At 45.1% G+C, this 27,587-nt stretch overlaps 1 protein-coding gene and 1 long non-coding RNA gene across 2 annotated transcripts; one reads left to right on the plus strand and one right to left on the minus strand.

Moving 5' to 3' along the window:
* Positions 1–219: 219 nt before the first annotated feature.
* On the minus strand, positions 220–4,080 carry LOC136571794 (metallothionein-like). Its single transcript, XM_066572421.1, has 3 exons — positions 4,050–4,080; positions 752–817; positions 220–278 (listed from the first exon to the last, which is right to left on the minus strand). Exons 1-3 carry the CDS (start codon positions 4,078–4,080, stop codon positions 220–222), a joined length of 156 nt encoding a protein of 51 aa, XP_066428518.1.
* A 1,914-nt stretch (positions 4,081–5,994) lies between these two features.
* LOC136631556 (uncharacterized) lies at positions 5,995–27,587 on the plus strand. The gene is made up of 2 exons (XR_010793054.1): positions 5,995–6,093; positions 26,557–27,587. It is a non-coding gene; the product is annotated as an uncharacterized lncRNA (long non-coding RNA).

Raw genomic sequence — 27,587 nt, forward strand, 5'->3', positions numbered from 1 at the left:
CAGTTTGCGTCCACATATGGGGCATTTCTAAAAACTGCAGACTCCGAATAATAAATTCTGAGTTTTGTTTCTCTGCTAACTCCTAATGGTTTTAGGCTACATTCACACAGGCGTGTACGATATTGGCCCGTTATAGCGCTTGCTAATGTGTTTTTCATGTCGATGTGTGGAATTTTTCATTAAAAAATGCTTCAAATCGCTTTTGTGAAATTGCAATCCTCAGGCAATATCAATGGGAATCTTCATGTTGCATGGTAAGTAATGTCCTGCATTCAGTTCTGCAATGTGAAATAAAGGGCATCAAGTCACATTCTGACCTCCTTTTACTGTTCGGTGTAATTTCCGTTGTTAAAAATCTTGAAAATGAAAATATCAGAAGCTTCAGATGCAACAGTGATAGTCAGACCCCATTGGCTATAATGGGGTCTATCCAGATTCTAGCATGGCCCCTGAAATTATGCAGTATGAAATATTGCAGCGCCATGCACTGCTTCATCTGGGATTTTGTGACTGATTTTCGCCAGAAACTCCAAATGGTGTTTCCATTGCAGACGTGAACAGGACTTTGAACAGTTTGGATTAGTTTTTTATTTAGCTTTTTTTCAAGAACCAAAGAGCTTTTGTTTCCTTTTTATGTTTTTTATTGTTTATAAAGAAAAATAAAATATTACAAAAAATATCTCTTGATAGATCCTGCTATTTTCTAAGGAACTGAAACTACAAGTTCTACATATAGCGCATGTATACTCACTTTTTTTGCATGAAGTACATTTGCAGTTGCGACATTTACATGACTCTCCACAGGAACAAGAAGCACCTGGGAGAGAAACGGGAATGTTGGTATGGAGCAGAATATTAAGGATACTCGGGGGATATCAACTAGCAGAGATTTCTCTCCATGACAATAAACAGTCTACTGAACCCCTGCTGATACTACTATGTACAGCGGCACTAGCTGCATGCTGGGGGAATACAGCCGTCCCATCGCTGACCGTCACAACACATTGTAGGAAGAACATTCTGACATTGTAACATGGAAAGATATTTTACTACAATCATCATTTTCCATTTCTGACTGTAGTAAAATTTATCCTAATATTGCATTGGCCTAAATGGGTATTCTTGGCCAATTTATTAAACGCTGAGGGCTTATTCACATGGACGCATAGCGGCCGGGTTTACACGCCCGGCCCATATACGTTGCCCCACTCTGCAAAGGGAGGAGGTGGGATGAGGCGGGAGCTAGTGTGCTGAGCTCCTACACACTCTCTGCCCCTCAGCACTATTTGCAATGAGAGGGCCAGGACGGGGCCGCCCCTCCTATTGCAAACAGTGGCAGGAGGCGGGAGCTCAGCACACTAGCTCCCACCCTGTCCCGCCACCTCCCCTTGCAGAAAGGGGCAGCGTATATAAGTATATGGATACGTCCATGGAATAAGCCCTAATACTGAATGACAACGAACAACTAAAAATAATTTTCAGGCCACTTTTAGACGACTGATAGTAACACATCCAGCATACGGATGTGTTACAGATGACAGTGGTGAACTATAATTTTTATTGGTGCCATTATTGGGTACATAGACTACATTGTAAAACTTTTATTATTTTTTTTATTTAAATAGGGAGAGAAAACTCATCAATTCTGCCATAGGTTTTTGGGAGTATTTTTAAAAGCGTTAATCATGCAGCATAATGACACAATATGCAGGTCGGTAAGATTACAACGTTACCAAAATTCTTATATTTTTTTAGGTTTTTCCACTTTTCTGCAATAAAAACCCTTTTTTGGAAATCTTTTTTTTTCTAGATCGCTGCATTCAAAGTCCTATAACTTTTTTTTCCCCGTATACGGAGCTCTGTGAGGGTTTATCTTTTGCAAGACGAGCTGTAGTTTTTATTGGTACCATTTTGGGGTTCATACGTCTTTTTTGATCACTTTTATTTTGTTTTTTGGGAGGCAAAAGGCTAAAAGTTAGCATTTTGCTCAGTTTTTTAGCGTTTTTAACGTTTTTTGCCATGCAGGATAAAAAGCATGTGAAAGTTATTGTACACGTCGTTACAGACACGACGATACCAAATATGTGGGATTTTAATTAAAAAAAAAAAATTATGCGAATATAAGAAAAAGGACATAAAAAGGGTGTTTTTTTTACATTTTTCTTTTTTTGTACATTATGTTTAGCTTTTTTTCACCATTTGTGTACCTCTGGGGGACTTACATCATAGCACCGATGATCGCTATGACAAGGCATTGCAGGACTTCTCTCCTGCAATGACTTATCACTTATTACAGCAATCATAGGCAGCGGTAATACAGGACGCCTGTAGGCGGCATCTTGTTACCCTAGCAACCAGCAGGGCTCTCTGCGATTACATTGTGAGAGCCAGATAACATCACAGAGGGAGTGCGCTCCCTCTGTGAACCCTTCCCACGCCGCGATCTACGTAGATCCTGGCAGGGAAGGGGTTAACAGCGGGGGCGCATCTCAAATACACCCCCGCTGTTGCAGCAGGAGCCTGGCTATCAGTGACAGTCGGCTTCCAGTGCTGGATAGCACAAGATCTCTTCTGATCTCGTGCTATCCCCAGGACGTAAGTTTATGCCCTGTTGCGGGAAGTACCCCACTGCCAGGATGTCAACTTATGCCGTGTAGTAGGAAGGGGTTAAAGCATCACAAGTTCTTGTTCCTTCTGGAAAGTAAAAAGTAAAAATAAGTTTTTAAAAGTTTTATTAATTATTAAAAAGAATAAAAAGTAATAAAAGTTTTTTAAAAAAGCGTTTTGCCATATTTATAATAAAAGAATCTAAATAAAAAACATAAATACATATTTGGTATTGCGGCATCTGTAAAAGTCTAATCTATCAAGTGTCGTCAGAAAAAAAAAAGAATGCAATAATGCTTTTTTTGGTACCCCCATCTCCATGAAAAAATGTAATAAAAATCTATCAAAAAGTCGTATGTATTCAAAGATGGTACCAACAGAAACTATAGGACGTTCCGAACAAAATGAGCCATGGCTCAACTATGTTGATGAAAAACTACCGTAAGTAGTACATGGCGGGAGAAAATAATTAGAAAAAATTAAATATCGTTGAAAAAAAAAAAAAGTAGCACAGCAAAAAGAAACTATATAAGTTTGGTATCTTAGTAGTCATACTGACCCATAGAATAAAGTTATCACGTCATTTTTGTTGCAGTGTGTATGCGGTAGAAACAAGACGCACTGAAAGACGGCAGAATTTCATTTTTTTTCTATTTCACTCCACTTAGATTTCTTTTTAAGTTTTCAGTACATTATATGGCACATTAAATAGTACCATTAAAATACAACTCGAAGCACAAAAAACAAGCCCTCAGACAGCTACGGCAATGGATACATAAAAGTTATGATTTTTAATGATATTTTTTAGGTTAAAATACGGTTGTGGATAATACAACCATGTGAATAGATACATAGAATTGTATTAGCTCCATATTATGGACAATAAAATATGGACCAAATACGGAGCTAATATTTGCTAGTCTGAAAGCGACCTTAGGGTGCATTCACATAGGCGTATTTCCCGTCCGTGCGCTGACTGTGTAATTTGTGGACAGCACACGGACCCATTATAGCCTATGAGACAATTCACATGTGCCAGTTTTCACACAGATCAATGGACAATGTAAAAAAAATTGCAACATGTCGTATTCTGGTCCATATCACAGAGGAGAATAGGACATGCAATGTCTGATGTGAGTTGTGTCTGAGAATCTTGTGCACAACTCGCTTACGGCGGCCTGAATGTGGCCATAAGGCAGATTTATTTTCCAGCCAATTAAACCAATTGTTTTGTCCTCCTAAATGAACCTGCTGATACTATTGTGTCTGTGGGTGCAGATCTCAGAAAGACATGAATGTCTAGTCTGCATTCTGTCCTGAAATATACATCCACAGACATAACAGTGGCAGAAAAGGCAAATGACAAATTCAGCACTGCTACCTCTAGCAAACTCAGCGCTCCTACATCAAATCTGTAAGGGCATTTTAAGTCCTTTGCTTACCTGTTGCGCAGTTACAGTCCTGAGGGTCCATGGCTGTTGGATACAACTTTCTGTGGGCTTGATGGATTCTGACTGTGAAACTGAATGAAGAGAATAGTTGTTCTTCGCCTTATATACACACAAGAGCTGAGTCCTAACCCGACCCATAAACCAACCCACCATCCCCGGGACACAAACCAACCCCGGGACACAAACCCACATGGGTAAACACAACGTAGAAATCAGAACATGCTGTGTGTAAAACCTGCAGAGTCACACAAGATGGGGCATGATCCAGCAGTAATGTCTGTTGTTACTAGGAGTCACTTATAGTAGTAATGCACTGTTTTTTTACTAGTATTTTTACCTTTATCTAGGAATATATATCCTAAAAGAGGACTGCTATAAGGAATATAACCCTCGGGAGCTGTACTCTCTACATTACTGGGTAGAGTACATAACACTATTTTCACAAAAGATTGTCACCCAGCTTTCTAGGACAATGCTATTGTTAGGGATAGTTATAGTTACAGTGTGATAGTTACTAACAAACACTGATGCATAACGTCTTATATACACAATTGCAAAGTTTCAAGGTAATAATACAAAAAAACATAACAGGAAATTATAATTATTCTAGAAATTGCTGACAGATATGTATATATTTCATAAAAAGATATTGACGATCTTGCCTGAATGCTACATATTAGCGGACTTGGCTGTATGCCTGGAAAATCCTTAAAGGGGTTGTCTCGCGAAACCAAGTGGGGTTATACACTTCCGTATGGCCATATTAATGCACTTTGTAATATACATCGTGCATTAAATATGAGCCATACAGAAGTTATTCCACTTACCTGTTCCGTTGCTAGCATCCTCGTCTCCATGGTTCCGTCTAAATTCGCTGGCAGCTTGCTTTTTTAGACGCGCTTGCGCAGTCCGGTCTTCTCCTTTCAGCACGAGCCGCTTCAGTGTGCTCCCCGCTACAGCTCTTCTGCGCATGCGCAGACGAGCTGTCACTGCTCGGGAGCGCGCTGGAGCGGCCATTCTGTACCTTCCTCTGTTAGAGGAAGGTGCAGAGCTGCCGAGCTGTCCGGAGAAGCCGCCCAGCTGTCCCGCCGTCCAGCTGTCCTGGTAAGTGATGGGCCGGGGGGGCTGCCGCTGCGCCGGGCTGCGCCGGGGGGGAGGGGCTGCCGCTGCGATGGGGGGGGGCTGTCGCTGCGATGGGGGGGGGCTGTCGCTGGGCCGGGGGGGGGGGGCTGTCGCTAGGCCGGGGGAACTAGCGCTGGGCCGGGGGGGGCTGTCGCTGCGCCGGGGGAACTAGCGCTGGGCCGGGGAGGGGCTGTCGCTGGGCCGGGGGGGCTGTCGCTAGGCCGGGGGAACTAGCGCTGGGCCGGGGGGGGCTGTCGCTGCGCCGGGGGAACTAGCGCTGGGCCGGGGGAACTAGCGCTGGGCCGGGGGGGGCTGTCGCTGGGCCGGGGGGGCTGCCGCTGTGATGGGGGGGGGCTGCGCCGGTTACCTTCTGCCTGGCGGTGGGTGACTGGTCGGCTGTGTTCACTCCAGGGGTCCGGTCGGCGGCTGCGGGGCGTCGTGTTGTCATGGAGACACAGCTGGCAGCGTCTCGGGAGCGTGCACGTCGGGCTGCAGCGAGCGACGGGAAAAGAGCCGGCGGCCATCTTGGGGAAACTTTTATAAGTTGCTGAAACGCTGGAACGGTAAGTACGAACCAGCTAGAAATGTCATTTACAGGGGGGCTTAGTAATGTGTACTTAATGGGGGGGACTGGGCAAAAAAATAAAATTCACTGCTTCCTCGAGACATCTCCTTTAACTCAACTTTACTTAGAAGATTTTAACCTAAATTCACAAAATGAAATTTAAGTAGAGACAAGTAATGGCTGACAAGGAGACTACAGATAGAAAGCAGAATCTATATCTTTAACATTTCCCCAATTTAAAACAGGTCATCTGAAGATTCTTGGTGACGTTGCATTAAAGGTACAGTCAACTGTGTCTCTGCCAGATTCCCACTGTTGCCGACTCTTGAGTGGCTGTTGTATTTACAGGTAGGTGTTCTGAAGTCTCCTTGCTTGTCGCTGTACTCAGCAGAACCAAAATGTTTATTAAGCATAAAATGACAAAGACAAAACAAAACAAAATTACCACATTGTAAAATAAAACATTGCATTATTATTACTTCTGTTATCACGTAGTTAAGCTAAGAGTTTCATCAAGACCTTTTCTGGCGTGCCCAAAACATCCCATACATAGAGACATTATAGAAGGTATACATTGTATGCAGCAACATAACATTATACAAACAACCAGCACCTCCATACTATCCCGAACAACTGCCAGAGCCAAGATAGGCTGAACCAGGACCTAAACAACCAATCAAACCATCCCTGATCCTTTTCTTGTTTTATTGATTGCAGTATGCTCTGTATCCCCTGTATCTTTTTATGAATGGATTCTGCATTGTTAGGCCGCCTGCAGATGGCCTGGTCGGATCCGGCAGTGAGAATTCTCGCCACGGGACGCGACCCGAGCGCCTGCAGAGAGCAGCGCGTACTCACCCGCGCCCCGCAGCTCTGGATCTTTCATGTGCCGGCTGCCAGGCAGCTGGCGCATGTGCGGACCGGAGCCGGCGGCGGGTGAGTGACGTTTCTGTAAGGGGCTTTGCAAGCCCCGCACAGAAATAGAACATGCTGCGGTTTGTTTGCCGCACGAGATTTCGCATGGCCAAACCGCTGCCGTCTGCATAGGATTGCGTTTGTTAACGCAATCCTATGCAGGCTTCCAGCGGCGGAAATCCCGCCGCGGAATTTCCGACCGTCTGCCGGTGGCCTTAGTCAAATTAAAACAGTACATTCCCTCAAACTCCTTGCACTGGTGATTTAAGGCCAGCAGCATATAGTCAATTGTGTCTCTATTCTGCAAGGTGGCCTTTCATACCCCTTGTACATCTAGAAGTAACAAGTCCAGGGCTTGAGAAGTAGCATTTAGAGCCTTGGCCATGTCACATGCTATCCCATTTATTACTCACCCATTATATATTGCCAAGCTCAATACTCCCACTATGGAAGCTCCTAGGGCTACTAAGAACCTGGGAGGGAGATATACCCCATCCACAACCACACCCTTTACCTGCCTACATATCCCCCCCCTCTTCTCCAGACCGGAGGGCTGGGCCGTTTTGGCGATTAGACAATGCACCCTAGACAGGGCATCAGCATTACCCTGTGACTTGCCTGGCCTATATTCGAGGGTGAACTTGAAGTTCTGAAGCGAAAGAAACCACCTCGTCACTCTCGCATTCTTTTCTTTATTTTGCTTCATCCAGGTCAAAGGGGCATGGTCTGACACCAATTTGAACTCTCTCCCCAAGAGATTCCTCTATCAATCCTAATTCCAGTATGTGCTGAAACTCGGCAGAAACTGCTTCCCTACGTGCTTCTGGAACCCTATATGGTTTTAAGTTTACCATCATCCCGGGTTCAGTTAGGATATCATGTGTTATGACGTGTGTACGACCGGGCCGGTCAGAGAATTTGTCTCTGTTTCTTTGTAGGAACTCTTTTGCCTCCTACCGTTGGCACACCGAGAGGGCCTCACCTACTCTAACTTTGGGCAGGGAGGGCTGCGGCCCACCCCTTCTGATGCTTGAGGTAGCCAAAGCTTCTATATCCTTCCAAAGCTTTATTAAATTAACATGGTACACCTGATACAGCTTCCTTTTCCCCGGCTGATGCACTCTACAGTTTACGTCGCCTACCTTCTCAACGATTTCGTAGGGACCCTGCCATCTAGCGAGGAATTTACTCTCTACAGTAGGCACCAAGATGAGAACTCTGTCACCGGGACTAAAAGTTCTCACCCTGGCAGAACGATTGTACACTCTGCTTTGGGCCTCCTGTGCCCTCTGCAAGTGTTCCCTGACAATAGGCATTACAGTATTAATGCGGTCCTGCATATAAGCCACGTGCTCTATGATGGTCCTATAGGGAGTAGACTCGGTCTCCCAGGTTTCTCTGGCTATATCCAAAAACCCTCTGGGGTGCCGACCGTATAGCAACTCAAATGGCGAGAAGTCTGTCGAAGCCTGTGGTAAATCCCGTATGGAGAACTTGAGATAAGGTAACAGACAGTCCCAGTCCCGACCATCTTTCTCTACTACCCGCTTTAGCATTTGTTTCAGTGTCTTACTGAACCTCTCCACCAACCCGTCCATCTGAGGGTGGTATAGGATACTCCCTTGTATCACCGTGTATACACACCACACTTATGTGCTTACCCGGTATGAAGCCTTCTGCTATCAGGCTAGCATGCACTAAGGTGACCAGGCTATCTGAGTCCAGGAGAGCCTCCACAGAATGGTGGTTTTCACTTATGCGACACAGTTGTGGCTCAGTCTCTGTGAGGTATTGCAAGTAGGCCTTGCAAACACGGACCGGTGCCAAGCACTGTCATACTCTATAGGCCCAGTGGTCACAGGGCACTGAGCCAACACATGCCTGAGCTCCTGGCATCTCCAGCACGTCAAAGGCCCTGGTTTCTTTGGCTTAGAAAACTGGCTCGGGCTATCAGGGCCTTTTAATTCCAATGGTTCCCTTTCTAGTGGCCCAACCTCCTTCCTGCCATGCCACAGCTTTCCTCCGGCATCTAGTGGTCTCTTACCCCGTGCAGGTCTGAAACTCGTAGCGGGGGTCTGCCCGGAGGTAGTTCTCTGTTGCAGTGTAGCGGTCGATCAGGTCTACCAGCTGGTTAGCGTCCTTGGTCCTCCATGGCCGACCCAGCGTCGCAGATCTGCCGGCAAGGCACGGGTATAACAATCCACCACGACCTTATCGACCATCTGGGCCGGTGTGCAAACTTCTGGTTCCAGCCATTTCCTTACCAGATGGTACATGTCAAACAATTGCGACCTGGCGGATTGGTTGGACCTGTAGCTCCAATTATGCACTCTCAGAGCCTGGACCGCCACCGTAACACCCAGGCAAGTCAGGATCTTTGCTTTTAGCCTGATGTAGTCATTTATCTCGTGATCCATGAGATCATGGTACGGCTTCTGTGGTTCCGCAGTGAGGAATGGTGCTAGAACCTCGACCCACTCAGCCTTGGGAAGTTTCTCTCATTCGGCGGTTCTCTCAAATACCGTCAGATAGGCCTCAATGTCATCCTCAGAAGTCATCTTTCGCACAAATTTCTGCACAGTCTCTCTAGGCCTAGGTGTAGTCGGAGCTCCTTCCTTCCTTAAGGTGGGATGTTTTAGGAAGGCATCCGTCAGCCGATCCATCCTTGCCAACAGCTTATTCAAAGCTAGGGTTGGAGCTTGCATTGTGATCGCAGGCTTTACCCAGAACATTTGCCAGGTGATGCGCCGTTGCCCTTATCAGTCAGGATTGCTGCCTGAATCCAAACACCAATTGTAGAACGTCCTCCAGGGGGTGGGGCGGCACAGACACTCTGGACTCAACTGGAATAAACTCGCTTCAGTTTATTCAGGAAAATAACATAAAAAGTCCAACTCAAAGTCATCAACGCAAAGGTGCACCACGCAGGGTGCTCAGGTTCAGGCTGCAGGATGCTGCTCTCTCCTCAGCTTGTCAGGCACTGACTTCCTGGAGTCTTTAATGCTCCAGTAACGGGGTCAGTGCCCACAGATGAGTTGAGAGCTAGGGTGAAGCTATGGACTGGATCTCCACCATGTCCAGACTAAGAGCCTGGGAGGGAGATATACTCCATTCACAACCTCACCCTTTACCTGCATACAGTAGTACACTGTTGAAAAGAGACACTACAAGGCACAAGGAGGGCACATTGTAGGTAAAAGTGGTATTCTATTGAGCAAAGTTTGAGCAAAAAATCTCAGAACGTCTGGTCAGCTGCAGTTAGTGTTTCTAATGCAAGAGGGCGAAACACAAGCAACAGGTTGAAGGCATGCTGAGTAATATGCCACAAGGCATTACCAACCAGTCTGAGCTGAAATGAGGGCAGCAAAACTAAACAATTCCTCTTTTTTTTAAATCAAAGCCTAGGTAAACAAGGCGGAAAGGGCTTTACCGGGAGGCAAAATTTATCACTGCTTATATTGAACTCCCGGGTTTGGGAATAGAATATCACAACTGCAGTGAAAACTGACACTGACATATACAAAGGCATAGAAAAATTTACATCCTACCCTGAGCGGTCATTAAAGTCTTATGCATAGGGGAGATAAATTTTTATCCCCAGTCAATATCTGCATCACACATTTTGCATTCATCACAGCCTGAACTCTGGTCAGTAACATTCATCCATCCATGTGGTCAAGTCTGTCTCTCTCATATAAATATTAAAAACCATATAATCCTCCACAGAAAGGCTGACTAGAGACGGGTCAGACAGAACTCAGGCTGCAGACAGAGCTCAGAGAGTGGGGCAGAATTGAGACAGAACAGAGTAACAGAGTGACCAGAAAAGGCTGAGTGTCAGGAACAAATAAACACCAAGTAAAAGCATTAATGTGCATCAGTTCAGCTTAAATAGGGGTGCAATGACTAATGAACCCCCCAGGGGAGCTCCCAAGGAAAGTGCTGGGTACCCCTCTCAGTGCTGGACAAAAGCAAACAGGGAAAGCAGAGAGACGCTAGCAACAGCATCACACAAGTACTACAGTCCTCCTCATCCACATACAAATGAATTCAACTGCTACCACCTCCCTCTGGAATTCCTGTTATCAGGGAGAGCAGCAAAGAGAAGAACATTCAACCTTTAACTGTTTGTAATACTAAAGCTGCACAACAGGTTCCACAGCAACCACTAATATCACTAATATTTTCCCATATTAGGAAAACATTTAGGTCTCACATAGAGGTTATCCACAACTCATTTCTCCTACAGGACATTCTCACCATTTAGTAAGTATACACACGTCCAACCAATCACAGAACTGACATTTACACAAATAACAGCTAGAATATACCTTAAAATTCCTATAGCTTTCCTATTTTTAAGACAGTATAATTCCCTTAATTTATAACAAGTTTCTATTCCATTCACAGAAAAAGTAGCGCTGCAACATTTGGCAAGGTCAATCACATACTATTCCCCCTGTCCCTTGTGTTCACTGTTAAAACTTCTATCTTTCCTTACTTTCGCTCATTTGAATGATTATCGTTTCATCTAAAAGTGCCCTTATGCATATTCATTTCATTGGGACTGCTGGAGCTAGCTCCAGTCATATTGAGATTAATAGAGCAGCTGAGCGCATGCAGGGCCAGCTGACATCAGACATCATGTGGACACTAGAGAAAGTCATGTATAATGAAGACAATTTATGGTGCTGTCGCTGAGGTCAGACACTTGTAGCTTCAAGTAAGAGAAGGCAGTGTCAGGCAATTGCTGGGCTTTGTGGGGCATATCTGCAATCCCAACTACTTGGGAGGCTAGTGGATTACTTGCATCCAGGAGTTCTGGTCTGCCCTGTGCTATGTTGATCTGGTGTCCACACTAAGTTCAGTATCAATATGGTGACTCTGGGGGAGCTTGGAGCCACCAGGTTGTCCTAAGGAGGGGTGAACCAGCCCAGGTCGGATATGGAGCAGGTCAAAACCTTCATGCTAATCAGTAGTGGGATTGCGCCTGTGAATAGCCAGTGTAGAGCAGCCTGTACAACACAGCGAGACGTTGTCTTTATGTACCTGTAAGTAATTTACAGTGCCAGTGAAGAAGAGTCCTTACAGTGCCAGTGAAGAAGAATCCTTGCAGTGCCAATGAAGAAAACAAAACAATTATTTGGAAATCTCATATAACCATATTTTATTCATAATAGAACACATATAAGGTGAAAGTGAGACATTTTTCCATTTCATAAAAAAAAATAACCAATTTGGAAATTGATGGCAGCAACACATCTCACAAAACTTGGGCCATATCTACTACTGAGTAGCATCTCCGCTTCTTTTTACAACAGTCTGTCAACATCTGGGAAGTGAGGAGACCAATTACTGGAGTTTGGGTAGATGGATGTTGTCCCATTCTTGTCTGAGGTAGGATTTTAGATACTGAACAGTTCTGGTTCGTCTTTGACAGATTTTTCATTTCATAATGCGCCAAATCTTTTCTATTGGTGAAATGTCTAGACTGCAGGCGACCAGTTCAGCACCCAGACTCCTCACCGAAGCCATGCTGTTGTGATGGATGCTGTATGTAGTTTAATATTGTCTTGCTAAAATATACAAGACCTTTCCTAAAAAAGACGACGTCTGGATGGGAGCGTATGTTGTTCTAAAAGCTCTGTCAGGAGTCTCATTTTCACTGAGGACCTTATATAAGCCTTATGGCTGCCTTCAAATGGCCGATTGTAATTGTGTAGCAAGGGCTCGTTCACATTAGCATATTTGCGCAGCACAGTTTACTGACCAAAAAAGACAGGGGTAGACTATTGCTGGTTGCGCAAATACACAGTGTATTTTTGCAACCAGAATGCGCTTACACCTTTGAACGAGACCTAAAAGTGACCTCCATAGTAGAAGCAGAAGTAACTGCTACATGAAAATTTGTTTGTAGCCCCTTAGGCCACTCTCACACACACACTTGAGTACACTCACACTGGGGTACTATGTGATCGCTGACTCCTCCCACACTGGTAACATAATCACAGGTCCTGGAAGCTGCTGTTGGCTTTGCCAGTGGGGGTCTGTGTGAGACGGCTGTGAGTGATAGCAGTGGCTGTCCTCTCCGGGATGACTGGGGTGATCTTCTGCCAGCATCCTTCCTCCTCTCCTGCAACAGCTACACACTGCTGGTGACCAGCCAGCCAAGCACTCAGCGTGCAATCTCTATATCGTGGGGGCCACTGGGCCCCCTGACCGCAAGGGCCGGGTAGGAATCGCGACCCCTGCTCCTCCTAGCGGTACATCTGTGGTTGTGTTGTTTGATGGCTTCCTCCAGTCGGAGAACTTGTAGCAAAATACATTCAGGTGATTTAACCCCTTAACGACGGCCCCATCGGGAAACTACGTCCTCAGTAAGTGGGCTTTAATCCTAGAGGATGTAGTTTTATGCATCCTCTTTGGATTAATGCCCACTTGCCTGAGGACATGACAGCTCCATGCTGTTGGTGCCCGCAGGTAGCCGACAGCACAGAGCTGTCATCCCAGGATGCGGGCAGTCCCCCCCGGTATTGCGATTGGCGATATCCAATGCATAGCGCCGATCGCAAAAAAGTAAAGAAAAGTGCCTAAAAGGTTAGATATTCAGCTGCCCTGATGGATTGGATCCATCAGAGCAGCTGAAAATTCTTACCTGGCTTGTCGGCGGTGTCCCCTAGAGATCGGATCCTCCTGGACCCGCCGGCGGTCTTCTGCGCATGCGCGCCAGACGATGACGTCAGGCGCATGCGCAGAAGCCCGGTAGCCCCCGGCAAATTTGAAATCTCCTGGCTCCCGGCTCCTGAAGGTAGCCGGGAACCAGGAGGTGTTACCTGGGACCGTGGTGAGCGGTCCCCGGGCACGCGATCGCCGCTATCCATTGGATAGAGGCGATCGCGAAAAAGTTTTAAAAAAAAGTCAGTTTCACCTCCCCTCATGGATCCGATCCATGAAGGGAGGTGAAAATACTCACCTAAGTCCTCCCCGATGTCCCGGGACCCGAATCCCCGTCTGCGCATGCGCACCCGATGATTGACATCGGGCGCGTGCACAGACGGGCTCGAGCCCCAGGAAATTTAAAATCCCTCTGCTCTTGGCTGCCATGTGTAGCCAAGAACAGAGAGATTATACCGGGGACATGATCACTGTTATCCAATGGATGACAGTGATCATGTAAAGTTAAAAAAAAAAGTGTAAAAAGTGAAAAAAAGGGTAAAAGTAAAAAAAAAAAAGTTTTTAAAAAAGTTTTAAAAAAGCTAAAAAAGCTTGCGTTTCATCTCCCCCCACGGATCATATCCGTGAGGGAGGATGAAATGACGTACCTAAGGCCCGCGGATTTATCCACGGACCTTACCCCAGCTTCTGCGCACGCGCCCGTCGCCAAAGTGGCGGACGCATGCGCAAAAGCCGTGGATTGCCAGGATAATTTAAAATCTCCCTGCTCCTGGCTACAAAACTTAGCCGAGAGCCTGGAGATTTCACGGGGGCCGCGGTGAGCGGCTCCTCGTCACGTGTTCGCCGTTATCCAATCGATAATGGCGATCACGTAAAAGTAAAAAAAAGGTGAAGCTTCATCTCCCCTCACCGATGCGATCGGTGAGAGGAGATAAAACTTTTTACTGGAGGCCTCCGTATTTGCACCCCGACGCGATCTACCTCCGTGAACTTACCCGGATTCTGCACATGCGACCGCCGGCAAAACAGCGAACACATGCGCAGGAATCGGGGAGCACAGGAAATTGAAAATCTCCTTGCTCCCAGCGACCAACGGTCGCCGAGAGCCTGGAGCAGTGACGGGTGGCCTCGTTGAGCGGTCCCCGGTCACGTGATAAAAAGGTAGCGATCTACCTTAGGCCGGTCTCACATGACCCGATAGGAATTACAGATTCCGCATGTGTCTGATCCGCGGTAATACGCAGATGAAGCGCATTGGATTACACAATTCCGCTCACATTAGCAGGTCGGAATTGCGTAATCCACTCGCAGAAAAGAGAACGCAGCAGGTTCTATTTTACCGCGGATATCCGCAACATAGAGCTCATTGTGCTCCACGGTCGCGGATATACCCGCAGCCCATACGCAACTACATTGTATACGGGCTGCGGGTACCCGGGTCATCGCTAAGCGACGGTGCGGGAAATACAAATTTTAAAAAAGTACTGCGAATGAAAGCCTGTGTGAGTAGGCAGTTATGCGCAGTACAATAGGCAGCCGTACGCAGGGACACAGCCGGGCTCACAGCTGGGATCCACTGCGGGCCTCCGCAAGCGGATTCCACCTACGGCCGTGTGAGCCCGGCGTTATTCAGACCGCTGCCTGTAATACGCAATTTACAAGAAGCCCCGGGAACGCTCGCCTTCATGCAGTTCCAGGAGCAGCTTGTTGAGCGTCTTCTGTGCGAGACCGCCGCACCTCATCAAGCTTACGGAGACTCACATAGCGCCACTTTTTACACCCTATACCCACCACTGAGGTCAAGAAATGACCCCCAAAAAGCATGAGTGGAGGGGGGATACACGGTTTTATTGGGGAACGCCGAAAAGGGCGCGGAGTGTGTGGGGGAGGGGCGGGGGATTTTTAGGGAGTCAATTTTTATTCTGTAGAAATGAACAATGGGGCCTTGAATTTATTCAGTTCTGCCCTGAAATCCAACAGGTGTTCCCTGCATTACAGGCCTAACCATGTGTCCTATAAGTAGATTAGGGCCACAATGGGTATGTTTTTGAACACGGGACAAATGGGGGTATCCATTTTGGGGTGAAGGTCTTCATTCCTATGTAAACTGTACAAAAAAAACAGTTTTTAAATTGACAAAATTGCCAAAAAAATGAAAAACGTAATTTTTTCCTTCTGATTTGCTTAGATTTATTCAAAAACTGTGGGGTCAAAATACGCAGTACACCCCTAGATAAATTCGTTAAGGGGTCTAGTTTTCAAAATGGGGTCACTTGTGGGGGTTCTCTTTGGTTTTGGCCGCTCAAGAGCTCTACAAAAGTGCTATGAGTCTAAAACGCCTTCAAGCAAAATTTATGTTCTGAAAGACACCGACGACTCCTTTCATTTTGGGTCCCGTTGTGCATCCAGACATAAGATTAGGGCCACAATGGGTATGTTTCTGAACACGGGAGAAACGGGGGTATCCATTTTGGGGTGTAAATCCTCATTTTCATGGGCAATATAGGAAAAAAATATGTCTTTAAAATGACATATTTGCAAAACTATGAAATTTTATTTTTTCTCCTCTAAATTGAATTAATTCCTGAAAAAAACTGGTAGGGTCAAAATACTTATGACACCCCTCAGTGAATACATTAAGGGGTGTAGTTTTTAAAATGGGGTCATTTGGGGGGGGGGGTATCTATTATTCTGACACTCATGAGCCTTTGCAAACTTGGCTTGGTGCAGGAAAACAAAGTGTTCCTCAAAATGCTGAAAAGTAATGTTAAATTTGTACGTCCTATAAATGGTTAAAAAAACACAAGTTTTTCAAGTGTGCATTCAGAATAAAGTAAACAGATTGAAATATATATCTTATCAAAAAATTTTACAGTATGTTTGGACATATTTGAGATATTACAGTTGAAAATTTGAAAAAATGAAACTTTTTTCAAAATTTTTCCAATATTGGTACTTTTAATAAATATACACAAATTATATCGGTCTCTTTTTACAACCAAAATAAAGTACAACATGTGGCGAAAAAAACAATGTCAGAATCACTTGGATATGTAAAGCCTTTACAGAGTTATGCTACGTTGAACGACGCATGTCAGATTTCCAAAATTTGGCTCCGTCACTAAGGCGCAAACAGGCTTTGTCACTAAGGGGTTAAACATCTGTGGAGAATATACCCTACAAGAAAATAGAAAACCTATATCAGACTTCGTGAAACAGGTCTACCATGCATACTTCCTTTCCTGTACATGATGGAAGGTCTTTCTGAGAGACAGTTCTCTAGATCCGTATCTTTTCTCAGGATTTGCCAGTATTTTGTGATTATGGCTGATTTGGGTAACCCTTTCTAAGTTTGTGTGAGAAATCCTTTTGTCTCTGCTTTTTCTGATTGAATATAGTTAAAAATGGCATAAACTGGGCTGTCTATTCTATAATGGTTAGCAATAAAGTAAATAAGTAAAAACTCTGATGAATATAGTTGGTCAGCATTATTATTTATTATTTGCAATTTTGCATCGCATTAAATCTCCACCCAATAAGCCGAGGGGCATAAATAATGCACCTCAACAATTATTAGCGGTACTTATACATCAATATGTCCAGACTGCTATGCCCGGGGATATTTCTGGACATGGTATCCTTTGTATACCCTCTAACCTTTAGAGGATGGCATCCCAGCGTTGTGTGATTTGCAGTGGGCTTACCAGCTAAACTACTAGAAATGGGGGCCTACGGCGAACGTGCAGAATGCTGTGACGTCACCATCAGGCTCTTCTATTCATCGGGGATTCACCACTTTAGAATGACGTCACTCGGTATCGCAAGACTCCGGCAGGGAATAACCGGTGTCCTGAAATGCTTGTTGATTGGTGCTAAGAGGGACGAGCCCCCGATGACAAGGGGTGAAGCCAGTACTACTTAAACATAGGCTAAGTGAGTGCCTACCAAGACTGTCAGTTCACCCTGGGAAACCTAACCCAGAGGTTGTGTGTGTGTGTGCATGGCTGTAAGGAAAGTAATAGTCAAATATCTAGGCTATTTGTGAATGAGTACTATTAATCTCTAACATCCTGATGAATCAGCTGCAATCATAGGAGAATCATTGAGAAAAGTATTCTTTTTGGTGGTGATATGTTTTTTCTTTTTGTGTATATTTTTGTGGGGACATGATGGTGCGACTATCTCCTTTATTGTTTTATTTTTCCTGAATATTATTGTGGGTCTATCCTTTAGGGAATTTTGTAAAAATGGGTCTTCTTTTAGGATGTTCCAGTGAGTTTGAAAAATCTTCTGGATTTTAGCATGTTGAATGTTGTACTTCGTTATGAATCTAGGTTGTTTCTCATGGAGTTCTTGCTTCTCCTGGCTATTCTGATCTTTCTTTGTTGTTATTGTTTTTGTTGTTATTGTTTCTTCCCTTTCTTGTTTCAAAGCCTTCTCATATGCTCCTTCCACTAGTTGGTTTGGGTATTTCTTTTCTTTGAACCTCTTCTTTAACAAGTTCGACTGAGCCACAAAGTCATTCATCTTTGTACAATTCCTTCTTATGCGGATAAATTGCCCGTATGGGATGTTGTTCTTCCAGGCCTTGGCATGACAGCTTGTATATCGCAGGTAGCTATTCATATCAGTTTTTAAAAAAAAGGTTTTAGTGTTGATTCTATTCTCTTCAACATAAACTTCAATATCCAAAAATACTGCCCCAGAACTACTATGATCCTCTGTGAACTTTAGTCCCCAATCATTAGAATTTAGTTTGTTTATAACTAGAGATCAGCGAGCACCAAAATGCTCGGGTGCTCGTTACTCGGGACGAAATTTTCGCAATGCTCGAGGGTTCGTTTCGAGTAACGAACCCCATTGAAGTCAATGGGTGACCCGAGCATTTTTGTATATCGCCGATGCTCGCTAAGGTTTTCGTTTGTGAAAATCTGGGCAATTCAACAAAGTGATGGGAACGACACAGCAACGGATAGGGCAGGCGAGGGGCTACATGGTGGGCTGCATCTCAAGTTCCCAGGTCCCACTGTTAAGCCACAATAGCGGCAAGAGTGGGCCCCCCCCCCGCACTGTCAGCGTAAAGATCGTTCTCCTCTGCCATAGCTGTAACAGCTGTGGCAGAGAAAAACGATGTTTGCCCATTGAATTCAATGGAGCCAGCAATACAGCAGGTTCCACTGAAAGCAATGGGCTGCCGGCGATCGCAGGATGAATTGTCGGGAAGGGGTTAAATATATAAGCCGTTCCCTGCAATTCATCCAGAAATGTGTTACAATAAAAATATATACCGGCGTATAAGGCGACGGGGCGTATAAGACGACCCCCCAACTGTCACCTTATACGCCGGCAATACAGTGGAGCAAAGAATAAAAATCATTACTTACTTCTTCTGACGTTTTGCGGCGTTGCTGCAGGCTGTTGCTCCCTCCTGGTCCACGGCAGAGTATTGCTTTCTGGACGCAGGGCTTGAAATCCCTGCCTCCAGAAACACAGCCAATCACAGCCATTCAATGACATCATTGTCATTGGCTGTGATTGGCTGAAGGCACGTGTGTTTCTGGAGGCGGGGATTTAAAGCCCTTCGTAGAGAAATCAATGCTCTGCCGGAAATCAGGAGGGAGCAACAGCCTGCAGGAGCGCCGCAGAACGTCAGAAGAAGTGAGTAATGATTTTTATTCTTTGCTCCACTGTATTGCCAGCGTATAAGGTGACAGTTAGGGGGTCGCCTTATACGCTTATACGCCCCGTCGCCTTATACGCCGGTATATATTTTTATTGTAACACATTTCTGGATGAATTGCAGGGAAGGGCTTATATATTTAACCCCTTCCGACAATTCATCCTCGCGCACGCCGGCAGCCCATTGCTTTCAGTGGAACCTGCTGTATTGTTGGCTCCATTGAATTCAATGGGCAAACATCGTTCTTCTCTGCCACAGCTGTTACAGCTGTGGCAGAGAAGAAGGATTTGTCTTCTATATGTTCTCAATGGGGTCGGCGCTGCTGCCGCCGGCCCCATTGAGCGCATATAGAGAAGATTTATGGCCTTAAGAAGGACCGTTGGGGTTCTTGAAACCTAAAATACTTCTAACACTCTCCCTATAGCAGCTCCAACACGATAGCACTTTCCCTGAACTAATGTCAGAATGCATCTGTGGCGAGCCGCGGGAGGGGCAGATTTCAATATTCGGGTGACACCTAATCTCACCAGCCACTCACTGCAGGGGGGTGGTATAGGGCTTGAACGTTGCAGGGGGAAGTTGTAATGCCTTCCCTGTCTTTTTATTGGCCAGAAAAGCGCGCAAATTTCTCAGGGAAGAAAGTGAAAGTAACTCGAACATCACGTGGTACTCGTTACGAGTAACGAGCATCTCGAACACCCTAATACTCGAACGAGTATCAAGCTCGGACGAGTATGCTCGCTCATCTCTATTTATAACTAAAAGGAGTTCTTTCTCTTTACCTTCCCAAATTAGGAAAATATCGTCTATAAAGCGACAGTAGAATTTGATCCTTTGCTCTTGTAGTTCTTCCTCGAATGCACCCATGTAGAGGTTTGCATAAACTGGCACAAATTTTGTGCCCATTGCGGTGGCTTTTTGCTGCAGGAAAAATTGGTTTTCATAGGTAAAATAGTTGTTATTTAATATGAACCTTATTGCCCTAAGGATAAAATCCTTCAGTTTGTCTTGGCATCAATTTATTGTTTGAAAGAAAATGATCCACGGCTCCAATGCCTTTTTCATGTGGTATGCTAGTGCACAGTGCAGTAACATCCAGAGTGCAGAATATAAAACCATTTTGCCATTCTAACTCTTTTAAAGCTTCCAGAAAATCTCCTATGTCTTTGGTGTAGGCTGGTAGGGTGGTGACTATCCTCCGCAATTGGAGATCTACATATTCTGATAATGAGGAGGTGACAGAATTGATACCCGCTATAATCGGACGGCCTGGGGGGTTGGTTTTATTCTTATGAACTTTGGGTAGAAAGTAAAAGTATGGAGTATCCGGCTGTTTAATATGGATGTAATTCTTTTCCTCCTTTGTTAGGTAGTCCTTTTCTAGGCCTTCCTCCAATAATAGAGACAATTCAGATTCAATCCTTTTTAGGGGATTCTCCTTTAGTTTTCTATAGTACTCTGTATTGTTCAGGATTTTATTCACCTCAGCTTCATAGTCATCAGTGTTCATTATAACTGTTGCTCCCCCTTTATTGGCTTTCTTCCCAATAATTTGCTCGTTCATGGCTAGACTTAAAAGGGCACTTTTTTGTCTTTTATCATTATTCTTCTGATGGAATTTACTCATCGTTGTCAAGTCACTGGGTACCTTTTGGTAGAATGTTTCTATAAAGCAGCTTTTGCTTTCAAGTGGATAAAAAGTACTTTCTAGTTTAAAACCTGTTTTCAATGGTTCCATCCCAGGACCTTGTGATGGTTCTTCGTTCGGTGGGAACTCATTATCCTTGTGGTGCATTCCTATTGTTTCTCCTATTGGCAGTATGGTGACTTCTCCAGAACAGCAACACAGTGATCTGAGAGTGACAAATAAAAGTCACTAGTGTAAATTGATCAGGAATGAATAGAGGCAAATAATTTGTGTCCGTTAATAACCATTCTCCTATAGACATAAAATGGAGTTATAATGGAGGGGCAATTACACTTGGGGTCCGAGCGAATATAGCTGTATTATCCCTATCCAAGAGAACCACGATACATATTCTCAGTAAGCATCTAAGATATGGTATAAGGTGGCTTACATTTCATTATGGTAATCACTGGCTGTTTCCCTCAAAGGGTCCCTAATGTATACATGATCATCAAAGCCTGCGTCCATAACTAATCTTGCGCCAATGAACATTATCTGACCTGAGGACTTATTTGATCCAGGTCTAGGACCTAATGCGCAGTAATATATGGGAAATTTTTGGTATCAAGTGGGACGTATTCTGTTCCTATATAGAGTTTAGACCCAACGGTATACTTGAACTGGAGTATTTATTCCAAGTGTCCAACTCTGAAGAAACAGTACTGTTGGCCTCAAGTGATACCTATTGATCTGTCTCTTATACCATTGACCTGTTCAAAATTCTAAACCTGGGATATCATATCTTCATCCTAGTAGGCTTGTAAAAATTTATATAATTTGTCTATGTCTTGAGTAGTGGATCTAGTATTTTAGATTAAAATTATAGATGAGCTAGTATACTCGCTAAAGGCAATTGCTCGAGCGAGCATTGCCTTTAGCGAGTATCTCCCCCGCTCGAGACTGCAGGTTCAGGTGCCGGCAACGGGCACGGAGCTGCGGGGGAGAGCGGGGCGGAACGGAGGGGAGAGATCTCTCTCCCTCTCTCCCCCCCGCTCCCTCCTGCTGACAGCCACTACTCACCGCTCCCCCGCGGCACCCGAACCTTCTGTCTCGAGCGGGGGAAATACTCGCTAAAGGCAATGCTCGCTCGATCAATTGCCTTTAGCGAGTATACTCGCTCATCTCTAATTAAAATAATAATAAGTTAATTTTTAACGAAAATTTATTTTGGTAGGTTCTACACAGTGACACGATTGCTATTACTAGAACCGATCTGTCCCAGTGATTAAGTCCGTTTCATTTATGGTTTGATTTTCATTATTTGGAATAATAAATTGTTACATAGTCCACTTTGTTTTGTTCCTTGCATCCCAATATTGTAGAAAATAACACTAATTTGTATGGTATTTGTTTAATTATATCAATCATATGTGTAATATGGAATAGGGTAATAAAATTCACTCAGTGCCAATATCACAGAAACTAGTGCTGATAGGGGAAAATGGATGGCATATTTGAAATCAGCACACGAAATATACTTTATATCAGTTATCAAACGCTCTGCACCAAAATACACGTTGGCCAGTGTTATATATGTACAGCTGGTATAAGCTAGACATCCCCTGTATATAGTGATATGGAGCATGCTGGTATAACCAGGTTAGGGCCACTTCACAAGGGCGAGCGCAATATGTGAATGACGGCCCGGTATTGCGCTCCCCACTATGTGAACACCCTGTAGATGCGAGGAGTTTTCATGTAAAAACAGCCTTGCATAACTGCAGGGATGGAGGAAATCCCCACCACGGCTGTGACGGCCGCAGCAGAGGATCGAGAGCTTAGCTACAAGCCAGCAAGAAAACAGTAAACATGATACAAATAGCGCATTTTTCACTTGCGTGTCTATTTTTTGGCTTTTATTTTAGATGTTTTTGCTTAGACTTCTCCATGAATAATGGCATAAAAAATGCAAGCTAAGCAAACACATAGTAACCACCCAAAAAAACCTGTGAAAAACTCTTGTGTCTGTTAAAAAAATTGTTAATATTTTTTAAATACATTTTTGGGGGATAAAAAAAAAAATCACCCAAAAATTGATGGTTCAGGGAATCCTTAAAAGAAATGTATAATTCATCTGTATTCTTTTCACGGAGGAAAACCAGATAGTGCAACCTATTCCATTTATCTCATTTTTTCCTATTTTTATTTTCTCATTATAGATTTTCTTTTTATTCTATTATCTGTACAAGAATACTGGGCACCCATCTTTCAAAATATGTTTATTGGTTTTCCAATTAGCATTACAGTATTGAATACGATTGTAAATAAGGGACAATACAAGATATTGCTAGGCGTGTTGGGGTCGCAGGCGGCCACCAAGGGGAACCCCCTCCTGAGATTATGGAAACATAGACTTCAAAAATCAGTTGTGATTAGACTAAGATCGCCTGGAGTCCAGGGCACAGACTCCGTTCCCAGGGAGTTGCGGCCTACTCGACATCAGGCCGCATCAACCCCGTTCTCTACAGTTGTTGACCCCCATTTGGGCACCATTAGATTATTACGGGGGGCTACGGGCCGCCGATATTGTCTTTACTGCAGTTTACAGCATTTAGAGAGATGCTTTACTGCAGAACTCATGGGCCTTTCACACAGTGGACAGAAGCTAACCTAATAATTTCTACTGGAGACTATTCCAGCATGCACTGTGACCTGTGCAGGGAGGGGGAGGAGGTAAGCTGTGACTATCACTTTAGCCTTAAGATTCTTGTTAATGTCATGTGTTTTAAGTAGCATCATGTGAGAGGAGTTTTTCAAAACTAAAATTAATCAAGAGCTGTCTTATGGTCCACTGTGAGTCAGGCTTGGCTCTCTGGCTTAGCCATCTCCTTCACAGTCCAGCATCATTTCTTTTGCTTGACTGCATTATAGGAAGCAAACAAAAAAATACCAGAAGCCCCGTATAGGAACGGTGCTAGAGGGACATCGACTGTAATGAGGTCTGTCTGACTACCAACATGGCACCTGAAATGTTTAGTGCATGCTGCACTAATTCATCTGGGATTGTGTGACTGATCTGTACTGGAAGCTCCAAATGGAACGTTCATCACAGATGTGAACAGGGCCTTAAAGGGGTTGTCCTGCGGCAGCAAGTGGGTCTATACACTTCTGTATGGCCATATTAATGCACTTTGTAATGTACATTGTGCATTAATTATGAGCCATACAGAAGTTATCAAAAGTTTTATACTTACCTGCTCCGTTGCTGGCGTCCTCGTCTCCATGGTGCCGACTAATTTTCGGCCTCCGATGGCCAAATTAGCCGCACTTGCGCAGTCCGGGTCTTCTGCTTTCTTCAATGGAGCCTCTCGTGCAGGATACCGGCTCCGTGTAGCTCCGCCCCGTCACGTGCCGATTCCAGCCAATCAGGAGGCTGGAATCGGCAATGGACCCCACAGAAGCCCTGCGGTCCACCGAGTGAGAAGATCCCCACGGCCATCTTCATCAGGTAAGTAAGAAGTCACCAGAGCGCGGGGATTCAGGTAAGCGCTCTCCGGTGTTCTTTTTTAACGCCTGCATCGGGGTTGTCTCGCGCCGAACGGGGGGGGGGGGGTTGGAGAAAAAAAAAACCCGTTTCGGCGCGGGACAACCCCTTTAAATTGTTTGGTTTCTGAAAAAACTAGTTAAACTCCCCCAAATCAAAAGGGTAGCAGGACTCAGTCCACTGTGGAGCTTTTTTATCATTGTTTAATGTGGCTTCATACAAGCGTATGCGCAAATACGCTAGCTTCAGCAGAACATATTTGCGCATGAACGAGGTGGGATGATTTGCTCACGTCTGTGCATAGTACTGTGCTTTATGCGCACGCAGGGCCAGTTTACACACACATGTGCGACAACCCTTCCGTGGATTAAAAGACTATTTGCCTAATGAGGTCCAGATGTGTTCTTTTCCCCGCAGTTTTGCGCAGTGTTTTACGCATCACGTTGCGTATTTGCATACCTTCCATAGACTTATGGGGGCACTTGCTCTGCTATACATAGAAAGATAGAGCAAGTTCTAGTTTTTTTCCACGTGTGCAAAACACGCTTGTTGACACAAACCCATTGAAATTTAAAAGGTTCTATTCCCTGTGTTTCGCGCACGTATGTTTTAAGTGAGCAAAAACATGTGCAAATACAGTCGTGTGAAGAAGTCCTTATACAGAGACTGACTCAGGTAAGCCGTCGTCATCTGTCTCTTGCAAGACAGATAAAAATGGAACTAGCAGTGCATTCCTCCTCGAACATCTCATTCCAAAGGTGCACCACCTTGAATCCAGCCACCTTACTTCCATTAGGTGACGTAGATTCAAATGGGGGAGTAAGTACAGGGAATCAGTTGTTTTACAACTCCCTGACTGCCGAGCAGGAGGCATTTGATGCCGAACACCAGCATGGCTGTGTGGCCCTCATGGCCCAGGAAACGGCTGGGTTCGCGGATGTTACAGACAAGCCCCTGCAGAGCCCCCAGTTTGAGCTGTTTGTGGACGGATCCAGATACCTAAATGACGAGGGAAAGTTTGTAACAGGATTTGCAGTAGTCACACTGAACGAGATACTGATACAAAAACCACTGCCACCACACGTCAGCGCAGGAGGCTGAGCTCCGTGCTCTAACTGAGGCCTGTACGATTGCAAAGGGTACTACTGCCAACATCTACACTGATTCTAGGTACGCGTTTGGTATTGCACACGATTATGGACCCATCTGGCGGTCCAGGAGCTTTCTCACGGCACAAGGCAAGCCTATTAAGAATGGTGTATCAGTAGGTAGACTAATGCAGGCCATCATGTTGCCGGAACAGGTGGCCATTATTATGGTGAAGGCACACACCCAGGGGCAATCACTAGAGGCTAAAGGTAATGACCAAGCAGACAGAGCCGCCAAGGCTGCTGCGCTTCTAGACCGGACACAAGACCCCGAGGGTCCCATGTGCTATAAGGTAGATTCTGGTACCACAGTTCCCTCCGACCTAGGGCTTACTGCCACGGGAAGTGAGGTAGAGCAGTGGACCAAGGCAGGTGCTAGGTATGTTGATGGAATGTGGAGAATGGGAAGTAGAATGTGTTTACCGGCAGCCGCTTTCCCGCAGATGGCGGACCTAGCTCACGGTAAGGTGCATGCCTCCCGGAATGCTATGGTTTCAGTGGTAGACAAGGTATGGTATGCTCCAGGGTTCGACAGGATGGCGAAGGCATATGTGAAGGCATGTGAAGTGTGCACCCTGCACAATCCAGCTCAAGTGGTGAGGACCCCCCCGGAAGTGCACACCCAGACCACTGTATCCTTTTCAGAGATTGCAGATCGATTACATTCAACTTCTCAAATCAGGCAGGTATGAGTACGCTCTCTGTGCCTGGACCTGTTCTCAGGGTGGGTTGAGGCTTACCCTGTGGGCAGGGCCACCGCACAATGCACGGCAAAGAAACTTGTGGCAGAACTTATATGTAGATTTGGGGTGCTAGAGACAATTGAGAGTGACAGAGGTACACATTTTACAGGTGAAGTGATGCAAGAGGTAATTTTCAGCCCTTGGGGTGGAACAAACGTTTCACACCCCATACCACCCGCAGAGTTCAGGCAAGGTGGAGAGACTAAATGGTACGCTCAAGTTAAAAATCCAGAAAGCCATGGCTGAGACAAGGAAACCATGGCCAGAATGTTTACCCATAGCACTGTATTCAGTCCGTACCACACCCAACAGAAAGACAGGTCTGTCCCCTTATGACGTTTTGTTTGGCTCCGTGCCAAGATTGGGGCTGTATCATCCACAGGCCCTACAGCAGGGCTATGACACAGTAGCCGGAAACGTAAAGCACCTGTGTGATCAACTAAAAGTAACACACAATCTAGTGTTCTCTTCCATTCTAGATCCAGACAACCTAGAGGGATCTCACTCCCTGCAACCTGGACACTGGGTGGTCGTAAAGAGGCGTGTCTGGAAATCTCTAGAGCCCAGATTCCAGGGGCCCTATCAAGTCCTGCTGAACACACCTACTTCAGTGAAAGTTGAAGGAACTGTTGCTTGTTTTGGGACTAATGGGACTTTTCACGCCCTGCTTCGCCCCCCTATGAGAAGGAAAATGAAGGACATTTTGTTTATTGTTGGACTTTTTGGACTCCTCACTCCATGCTTTGCCCTCATATGAGGAAGTTAAGCTTGGACAATGCCCAGAACCACTTTGTTAGACACCACCAAATACTGGTAGATGGACTGAACACCTCACAGGTGAAGGACTGTTGGACTTGCACACACGCACCTGGTGCCACTAGTCTTCCTTTCCTGGCTGTTCCTGGTCCGTCGGAGGAATTGCTTACATGGACAAATGAAAACTCAGAAACCAGGGATAGCTGGTGGGGTAACACATTTAGTTTTTTTTAGAACCCTGCCAATTGTTTCTCTGGTCTGGGAGGATGGTACCTGGGAATCCTACAAAGTATACTTCAAATGGTAATGATTTTGCTCGTCATATATGTTGCTCTAACGGTAATCATGTCTTGCATTACGCGCTATAGGGAAGGAGCCTCTGCTAAACTTTAACCCAGATGGACTTCGGGACCACCACATGACTCTAGGGAATCTGGCAGGAGCTGGCACCACTCGGGTGAATGTACCTAGCATGATGGTGGACCCAATGTCTAAATGGGGGAATGTGAGGGGATTAATTCTAGTTTCCCTTTGCAATGAATAAATAAGAGAAAAATAAGTTTAATTTCTCTTCTGTTCTATTATCGTCTCTCTCTTTCTGATCTTGTTCTCACACGAGTTGTTATCTGTCCTCCTTTCTCATCCTGTGCTGGGAAAATAGTCAAGGATACTTTCACTTCGATAAGCTTATCACAATGTGTAAATGTCTCGTCCTTGTAACCGGGCGTCTTTGAATAAAGTATTATTAATTGTT

The sequence above is a fragment of the Eleutherodactylus coqui genome, chromosome 6, assembly GCF_035609145.1.
Source record: "Eleutherodactylus coqui strain aEleCoq1 chromosome 6, aEleCoq1.hap1, whole genome shotgun sequence".
In the NCBI taxonomy this organism is placed as follows: Eukaryota; Metazoa; Chordata; class Amphibia; order Anura; family Eleutherodactylidae; genus Eleutherodactylus; species Eleutherodactylus coqui.